Below are 9,406 nucleotides of genomic sequence, written 5' to 3'. Positions count from 1 at the left end.
TCCTCAGACTAATGGGGCTCGCGAACGGACTAACTCTGTTTTGGAACAGTACCTCCGGTGTTTCATCAATTATCAACAGGATAATTGGGCTGAACTGTTACCACATGCTGAAGTGGCATACAATAACTACAGTAGTACCGGCATGACCCCTTTTAAAGTTGTGTTTGGCCAGGACTTTGTACCGATTCCTGAATTACCTCAGGAGAAACTGCAAATTTTGTCCTTATCTGAGTGGAGTGATCAACTTCGACAGTTTTGGCCCATGACCCACAAAGCCTTGGAGGCAGCCCACCAGGCTCACAAAAAACAGGCTGATAAGAACTAAGCCGAAAGAATACAAAGTTGGGGATTGGGTGTTTTTGTGCATCAAGTTTCTGCAAACCACCCAAAAGTCGAAGAAGTTGGGCCCGAAGTATATAGGTCCGTTCCCCATTGTGAAAATCACAAATCCTGTATCCATAAGATTGGAGTTGCCTAAAAACCTTAGTAGGATTTATCCTGTGTTTCATGTGAGCCTGTTGAAACCAGAGCACACTTCTTCTTTTCATCTACTTCAACCTGGACCTCCGGCCCCTCTTCTTATTGAAGGAGAGCAACATTTTGAAGTTAAAGATATCTTGGATTCCAGGAAACATAGAGGTCGCATTCAGTATCTGGTCTCCTGGAAACATTTTCCCCCTTCCCATGCTGAATGGGCCGACAAATATCATGTTAGAGCTCCCAGATTTTTGCAGAAGTTCTACGCCATGTACCCTGATAAGCCTTAATGTTATTTGACATGTGCATACTTATATTGTATATTGTATTGTGTTTTTATTTTCTTGCAGGGATGACATCTCTTTCTGACGGAGGGCCGGATGTCAGCCTCTGCTTTGCTATTTGCTTTCGGCTGCCATAGAAATGGGGAGGGGGGCTGGTATTTGGGATGGGAATAATTGGTAGAGGAGTGATAGTTAAAAAGAGAGTTTTTTTCAACTTTTCATTGTAAAAAAAATTCAGAGCTTCCTTGAATGGGAGAAGTTATCCTAGATCCGTTTTGACATGGGACCCTAAATTTCATAACCTGTTTGAGTGGGAGAAGAAATTGTAGATCGTTTTGGATGTGAGACCCCCCAAATTTCAGAGCTTCAATGAGTGGGAGAAACTACCATAGAATATTTTTTGATGCAAGATTTCATAACTTCATAACTGGTAGCTATGGTAGACCATTTTGGACATGGGATGTCACAAAGTGGAGAGATTAGACAAAGGTAAATCTACTACGTAACTCTCACAACATTTGCCTATTTATAAAAATTACAAATTACAAAATGAGGAGACGGGACTTGTTCTGGAGATGTTCTGCATAAGCTCAGGAGATTTGGCTCCATCTCTTCAACCTGCATCCCACTCCTGGAACCCCTGCGAAGAGATGAAAGCCAAGAAGCCTTCGTTGGTAACTTCTTACTCTTCTTCAACTTCTGTCATCAGAAGATTTGGACAGGACAATGGTTGGCAATTCCGATAATTGAGTGGCATTCCTCTCCCCTAGAGATCCCCAAATATTACACCAGGATTGCTGGCAGCAAGAGCTCCCAAATGAAGCAAAGCCCAACACCATCTGAAGATCTGGGCAAAAGGCTGAGCATCTCTTGGTGATTCTCTTTTTGACAGTCATCACACCTGAAGGACACAAGGAAGAAGCTGAGCGTGAGATAAATTGATATATCTTGAGTACAAATGCTTCAACGCAACTACAGGGATTGATTTTATTGACAGCAATTCCACCCAATTTGAAGACAATAAACAGAGGTAGAAGGGACTTTGGAGGTCTTCTACTCCAACCCCTTGCTCAAGCAGGAAACCCTATACCCTTTCAGACAAATAGTTGTCCAACCTTTTCCTGAAAACCTCCATTGTTGAAGCATTCACAACTTCTGGAGGCAACTGCTATTCCACTGGTTGATTGTTGTGGCTGTTAGAAAGTTTCTCCTTAATTCCAAGTTGCTTCTCTCCTTGATTAGTTTGCACCCATTACTTCTTGTTGTTGGAGAATAGTTTGACTCCCTCTTCTTTGTGGCAGCCCCTCAAATATTGGAAGACTGCTGTCATGTTACCCCTAGTCCTTCTTTTCCTTAGGACTAGTGGTGACATGATAGCCGTCTTCTAATATTTGAGGGGCTGCCACAAAGAAGAGGGGATCAGGGGAGGACTAGTTAGGGATGTGTTTGGAGAACCCAACTATCCTATGAAGAATGATGAAAATAACTGGGAGTGTTTCGTTTATCCAAGAAGATTCTCATCCAAGAAGCTTCTTCAGCTCTGACTGGATGGTGGGGAATGGAAGGTTTTATACTCCTTGCAGACAGCTGGTCATTTGCATCCTTTTAGAGGGCCGTTGAGGCACCTGGTGGGTTTTTTTGTGCCCTCGGGGGGTCACCTGGTTTGAAAGAGGGGTGAAAGAGGACATCTATGTCCAAACTGAACAGCCCTCTCTCAACAAAGGGGGAGGGATACAATATCATCTATCCACAACACAGATCCTTTCAGCAATTCCAAGAAGGTTCCACACGTATTTGCACCACTCAGGTGACCCTGAGGATACAGATGAACTTCCAAGTGGCCTCACTTGGAGGGACTATCTTTTGAGGGGCTGTCATGGAGAAGATGAGGTCAGCCTACTGTCCAAAGCCCCGAAGGCAGGACAAGAAGCAACGGATGGAAACTTATCACAGAGAGAAGCAACCTAGAACTAAGGAGAAATTTCCTGACTGTAAGGACAATTAACCAGTGGATCAGCTTGCCTCCAGAAGTTGTGGATGTTCCACCACTAGATGTTTTCAAGAAGAGATTAGATAGCCATTTGTCTGGAGTGGCATAGGGTCTCCTGCTTGAGAAGGAGAACTGGAACAACTCAGTTATTCTGTTATTCTATTGGTGCTCTACATGGAACATAGGGCTGGAAGGGACCTCGCAGCTTTTCCAATCTGTCTAGTATCTTCTTCTGCCTTGGATCCCTATAATCTGGGTCTCTCTCTTTTCTCTCTCTCTCTCTATCTATGTATGTATCTATCTATCTCTATCTCTATCTCTGGGTCTCTCTCTGTGTCACTATCCCTCTTTCTTTCTATCTCTGTTTTTCTGTGTGTGTGTGTGTGTGACTGTCTCTATCTTTTTCTCTCTCTCACTCTCTCTCTCTCTCTCTCTCTCTCTCTGTTCCTCTCTGTCTCTCTGTGTCTGCCTGTCTCTCTGTGTGCCTGTGTGTCTCTTCCTTTGTGTTTCTCTCTCTGTGTGTCTCTCTTTCTATCTCTCTGTTTCTCTCTCTCTTTCTCGGTATCTCTCTGTCTCTTTCTTTCTCTCTCTCTCTCTCTGTTTTTCTCTCTGTCTCCCTCTGTGTGTCTGTCTCTCTGTCTCTCTCTTTCTCTCTCACTCACTCAATCTTTCTCTTGTGTGTGTGTCTCTCTTTCTGTGTGTGTGTCTCTGTCTGTCTGTCTGTCTGTCTATCTATATCCATATTCACATCCCCATCCATCTCTATCTCTATCTCTATCTCTATCTCTATCTCTATCTCTATCTCTATCTATCTATCTATCTATCTATCTATCTATCTATCTATCTATCTATCTATATGTTATATTTGTGCTGATAAATAAATAAAGGGAGACTAGTATAGATCTATTTCAAGCTATTTAGCATACCAAATTTATACGAGGCCACGGCCGTCACGCAGAACACTTCTTGCTCGCTGCACTCTCTGAAACGGAGGCACCGCAGGTTGCTGGACTGGTTTTCACAGGTGAAGCAGGTCAGCGGGGAAACTGCAGGAGGCAAGAAGGAAGGAGGGAACAAGGAAAGAATGTTTCAGCTCCGGAAAGCGACATCTGGCAAATACCCATGCCCAACATTTCCAGATGTGTTTTGGCCTCTGAATCCCCAACTGAGTATAACAGCCTTATCTTGAACCTTTTCATCTCAGGTCGAGGTGGCGCAGTGGTTAGGGTGCAGTACTGCAGGCCACTTCAGCTGACTGTTATCTGCAGTTCGGCGGTTCAAATCTCACCGGCTCAAGGTTGACTCAGCCTTCCATCCTTCCGAGGTGGGTGAAATGAGGACCCAGACTGTGGGGGCGATATGCTGACTCTGTAAACCGCTTAGAGAGGGCGGAAAGCCCTATGAAGCGGTATATAAGTCTAACTGCTATTGCTATTGCTATATAGGTCTCAAACGCAGCCTATCAGCTTTCCAGCTGGCAAGCTCGGCATCTTTAACTGCTGATCCTCCTTTAAAGTACAACAAAAATATAAAGTGTTGACTTTGATCTTAGACCAGCAAGCAAAAGCTGAAAAGGTTCAAGATAAGGCTATTATACTGAGTCATGATAATAACATCACCCCGTCTATCATTATATATTTATTGGTGGGTTGTAGAGTCAGCCAGATGTTCAGACTAGATTTGGCACTTTTGTCCACATACCAAGCCCTTCCTGAGGACTTGGGAGAGGCAGATATAGAATAGAATAGCAGAGTTGGGAGGGAACCTGGAGGTCTTCTAGTCCAACCCCCTGCCTAGGCAGGAAACCCTACACCACTTCAGACAAATGGCTATCCAACATCTTCTTAAAGACTTCCAGTGCTGGAGCATTCACAACTTCTTGAGGCAACTTCTGTTCCACTGATTAATTGTTCTCACTGTTAGGAAATTTCTCCTCAGTTCTAAGTTGCTTCTCTCCTTGATTAGTTTCCACCCATTCTTCTTGTTCTACCCTCGGGCACCTTGGAGAATAGATTGACTCCCTCTTTGTGGCAGCCGCTGAGATATTGGAAGACTCCTATCATGTCTCCCCTAGTCCTTCTTTCCATTTAACTAGACCTACCCAGTTCCCGCAACCGTTCTTCATATGTTTCAGCCTCCAGTCCCCTAATCCTCTTTGTTGCTCTTCTCTGCACTCTTTCTAGAGTCTCCACATCTTTTCTACATCGTCGCCACCAAAACTGAATGCAGGATTCCAAGTGTGGCCTTACCATATGGATATTTCATGGACAGAAAGGTATCATCGCAGGATGTAAGCTGTTCCAAGTAAAGCTGCATTTTTTTAAATTGACTTTTGCTATTTATCCTATTTTTCGGAGTATAAGATGCACCTTTCCCACCCTAAAAAAACGGGGAAATGTTGGTGCGTCTTATAAACTGAATACAGCCATTTTTGGCCTCCTGAAGCCCTTCCCCACGCCCCATTTTTGCGAAAAATGGGCCATTTTTTACAAAAACAAAGGCTTTTTTTGCCTTCCCTGAGCCCCCAGGAGCACTCTGCAGGCTTCAACAGGGCTGGATCAAGGCAAAAATGCTCCCACGGCAAAAACGGGGGCATTTTTGCTTTCCCCCAGCCCCGCTGAAGCCTGCAGAATGCTGTTGGGGGCTCAGGGAAGGCAAAAACATTTTTTCTTACTTACCTCTTCGAAATCTTGGTGTATCTTATACACCGGTGTGTCTTCTAGTCCGAAAAATACGGTACTTATACCCTACTCTACGTCCCTACCTTAGTTCTGCAGCCTGCCTCAGATGTTGTCCTCACAATTTTGTCTCTTGTTTTTCTTTCTCTTCTTTCTTGGTCTATATTTTCAGCTTACTTGTACTTCCTGCTGCTTCATCTTCTTTGTTTCTATTAAATTTTCACCTTCAATCTTCCATTTCTCCAGGACACAGGGTATTAAGGTAAAAGTAAATGTTGCCCTGCACATGTGTGCTAGCCGTTTCCGGCTCTAGGGGGCGGTGCTCATCTCCATTTCTAAGCCGAAGAGCTAGAGCTGTCCAAAAACGTCTCCGTGGTCATGTGGCTGGCATGACTAAATGCCGAAGGCGCACGGAACGCTGTTCCCTTCCCACCAAAAGTGGTTCCTATTTTTCTACTTGCATTTTTTAACGTGCTTTCGAACTAGGAAGTTGAAGTCCACAAGTCTTAAAACTGTCCACACTCCTGGGAGTTTTTTTCCTAAAGGGTTAGGGGTGCAAGAGTCTTGTAACTTGACAGCTTTAAGACTTGCATGCTTCAAATGCCAGTTTCTGAGCCAACATTTTGGTTGCTAAGCAAGAGCGTTGTTAAGTGAGTTTCACCACATTTTACAAGTTGGCCACGCCCACCCAGTCACATGACTGACAAGCCACTCCCACCTGGTCACATGACTGACAAGCCACTCCCACAAAATAGGCCACAGCTACAGAATAGGTTCTTAAAGTTTTTGAAACCCACCACTGCACCAGGGCGTGGGTAGGGGGTGATTATATTATATTGTATGGTATTGTATCATATTGTTATGTTACATTACTATGTTATATTTATAATATAATATTATATATATTAATATTATATTATTATATTATATTATTTTAAATTATTTACATTACATTACATTAAATTACATTATATTAATTTATATTAATCTATACTATACTATACTATACTATACTATACTATACTATACTATACTATACTATACTATACTAACTATACTATACTAATGTATATTAATGTATATTATATTATATTAATGTATAATATTAATTTATATTATATTATAGTATAGTATAGTATAGTATATTATCTTAATTTATATTAATTTATCTTAATGTATATATTAATATAAGATATAAGATATGATATAAGATATAAGATATAAGATATAAGATAGATATAAGATATAAGATATAAGATATAAGATATAAGATATATTATATTATATTATATTATATTATATTATATTATATTATATTATATTATATTATATTATATTATATCAATTTATACTATACTATAATACACTACACTACACTATACTATAATTTATTTGATTATTTTTATTAGTGTCATTGTTTTAAATGAGGTTTTATATTCTGTGAGCCAACTCAAGTCGCCATGGGCAAATAGGCAGCAATATAAATTCAATAAATCAATAAATGATTGCCTTGACGTTTGAGAAGATTCTTGAGATTCTTCAACTTGGACTGCCATGAGGCCCAATCAATCGATCCTAAAAGAAATCCATCTTGACTGTTCCTTGGAAGGACAGATGCTGAAGCTCAAATCCTTTGGCCCCCAAATGGGAGAGAGAGAGAGAGGAGTCCCTGGAGAAGACATTTCCTGACGTTGGGTAAGAGGGAAGGCCGAAGGAGCAGGGAGACGGCAGAGGGGGGGATGGTTAGCTAGTGTCATCAACGCAAGGAACATGAATTTGGGGCAAACTCTGAGAACCAGTGGAGGACGTGAGGTCCTGACATGCTCTGCTCCAATGCGGTCGCAAAGAGTTGCCTATGACTTAGCAACTGAACAACTGGTAGAACTGGAACTAACTCTTGACATGTTCTCCCTCTCCCAATACATAATGATTCAAATAAAATAGGTCAATGAACAGATCAAAACTAGAGTCGTGTAACTTTGCCGGTGCCTGAAGCCAGCTTTGGCAATCAATCTGTGTTGATCCAGTACTGCGGGCTTACCTTCGTTTTTAAGCAGAAGCAGCAGGCCAAGAACGACAAGGTAGATCTTCATGACTGGAGGTTCTCTTTCTTCCTTGACACCCTCAACTGAACCTTGGAGGACCTGATGAAGCCGTGGACTTACCTTCTCCAAAGGAACTGGGATGTTGGTGAACAATGATATACACGCCTGTGGGTGAGTCGCCTGGCCTTCCCCTTTGGGAGGTACAACTGAGAAAATCAATGGCTGCCACCGGAAAATAGGTGTGGTAAAACATGTCACGGACACTTTCTCCACCATCAAAAGGTCCTCCTCCTCTTTCCCTTGCCACCTAGGGAAAGTCATTGGCTGGCTGAAGATCACCTGAAGATCACTGGATTTGCAAGACACTTGGCTCAGAGGCCCTCACGTTCCTGGCAACGTGAATGCTGCTCATGATGCAGGATCTACTAAACTGATTATCCCGAAAGCCTGGCCAATGTAATCCGTCTTGATTTATGTGTAAGTGTTGAGGACACAGAGAAGATATAGAGAAGATACAGGCTAGGTATGTCTTGTTCATCAAGGATCTTTTGAAGTAACTAAGAAGGATTATCTGGATGGTTCCAGGGCACCATGAATACAGGTAGCTCTCAACTTGCAATCATTCATTTAATAACAATCCATTCCTTGAGATAGAGATAGATAGATAGATAGATAGATAGATAGATAGATAGATAGATAGATAGATAGATAGATAGATAGATAGATAGATGGTAGGTAGGTAGGTAGGTAGGTAGGTAGGTAGGTAGGTAGGTAGGTAGGTAGGTAGGTAGATAGATAGATAGATAGATAGATAGATAGATAGATAGATAGATAGATAGATAGATAGATAGATAGATAGATAGATAGATAGAGACAGGCAATAGCAATAGCAGTTAGACTTATATACCGCTTCATAGGGCTTTCAGCCCTCTCTAAGCAGTTTACAGAGTCAGCATATCACCCCCAACAACAATCGGGGTCCTCATTTCACCCACCTCGGAAGGATAGAAGGCTGAGTCAACCTTGAGCCGGTGAGTTTAGAACCGCTGAACTGCAGATAACAGTCAGCTGAAGTGGCCTGCAGTACTGCACCCTAACCACTGCGCCACCTCGGCTCTATAGACAGACAGACAGACAAAGACAGAGAGAGAGGGGAGGGAGGGAGGGAGACAGAGACAGAGAGGGAGGGAGGGAAAGACACACAGAGACAGAAAGAGACAGAGAGAGAGAAAGAGAGAAAAAGAGACAGAGAGACAGACAGAGACAGAGAGAAAGAGAGAGAGAATCAGAGACAGGGAGAGAGATAAAGAGACAGAAAGAGAGAGACAGACAGAAAGAGAGAGACAGAGAAAGACAGAGAGAAAGAGAGAGACAGAGAAACAGAGAGTCAGAGACAGAGAGAGAGAAAGAGACAGAGAGACTGAGACAGGCAGAAAGAGACAAAGACAGAGAGAGACAGACAGACAGAGAAAGAGAGAGAGAGAGTCAGAGAGAAAGAGAGACAGAGAGAGAGAAAGAGACAGAGACAGAGAAAGAGAGACAGAGAGAGAAAAGATTCACATTGTATTGAGTTGGTAGAATTGCATTCCCTCCGGATAAGGAGTAGTTCACACCCTGGAAGGTTGCCATTCATCTCCTCCTTGTAATTGTGCAGTGACACGGAGGAAGAAGGGACGATTCGACACACTTCTGAGCAGATTAAATCCACCATACAATTAAGAATTACAGCATGTCCTGAACTCCTTCTGGGGAGCATCGGAGTTGAATTTCTACTCCTGGACATTTGAGCAGGCTCCTTCCAGAACGTGAAGTCCTGGGAATTACCTCACCATCAGCAAAATTGCTCTACCATAAATACATGTAAAGCTTCTGAAGCCTGATTGTGCAACTGTGGAATTGCGGGGGACAGTTGTAAGTGCGAGAAGCGTTGCA

At 42.5% G+C, this 9,406-nt stretch overlaps 1 protein-coding gene across 1 annotated transcript; it reads right to left on the bottom strand.

Annotated features, from left to right (window-relative positions):
* Window positions 1-960: 960 nt before the first annotated feature.
* Window positions 961-7,851, bottom strand: LOC148049056 (uncharacterized). Its single transcript, XM_087703807.1, has 3 exons — window positions 7,471-7,851; window positions 3,678-3,797; window positions 961-1,683 (listed from the first exon to the last, which is right to left on the bottom strand). The coding sequence occupies exons 1-3, from the start codon at window positions 7,793-7,795 to the stop codon at window positions 1,454-1,456; spliced, it is 675 nt and encodes a 224-aa protein (XP_087559933.1). The 5' UTR covers window positions 7,796-7,851; the 3' UTR covers window positions 961-1,453.
* Between the last annotated feature and the right edge of the window lie 1,555 nt (window positions 7,852-9,406).

Source organism: Thamnophis sirtalis, unplaced genomic scaffold, assembly GCF_051295495.1.
Source record: "Thamnophis sirtalis isolate CommonGarterSnake01/CBP01778 unplaced genomic scaffold, rThaSir2_p1.2 scaffold_2, whole genome shotgun sequence".
Classification (NCBI taxonomy): domain Eukaryota; kingdom Metazoa; phylum Chordata; class Lepidosauria; order Squamata; family Natricidae; genus Thamnophis; species Thamnophis sirtalis.
The sequence above is the reverse complement of the archived record's forward strand: the minus strand, read 5'-3'. Positions and strand labels throughout refer to the sequence as shown.

Excerpts from the sequence above, each read along its gene's own strand:
- LOC148049056 (XM_087703807.1), bottom strand. The coding sequence starts at position 7,795 with ATGACTTTCCCTAGGTGGCAAGGGAAAGAGGAGGAGGACCTTTTGATG. Across the intron at positions 3,798-7,470 it reads GCTTCTGCTTAAAAACGAAG|TTTCCCCGCTGACCTGCTTC; the intron begins GTAAGCCCGCAG and ends TGCCTCCTGCAG. Across the intron at positions 1,684-3,677 it reads CGTGGCCTCGTATAAATTTG|CTTCTTCCTTGTGTCCTTCA; the intron begins GTATGCTAAATA and ends TCTCACGCTCAG.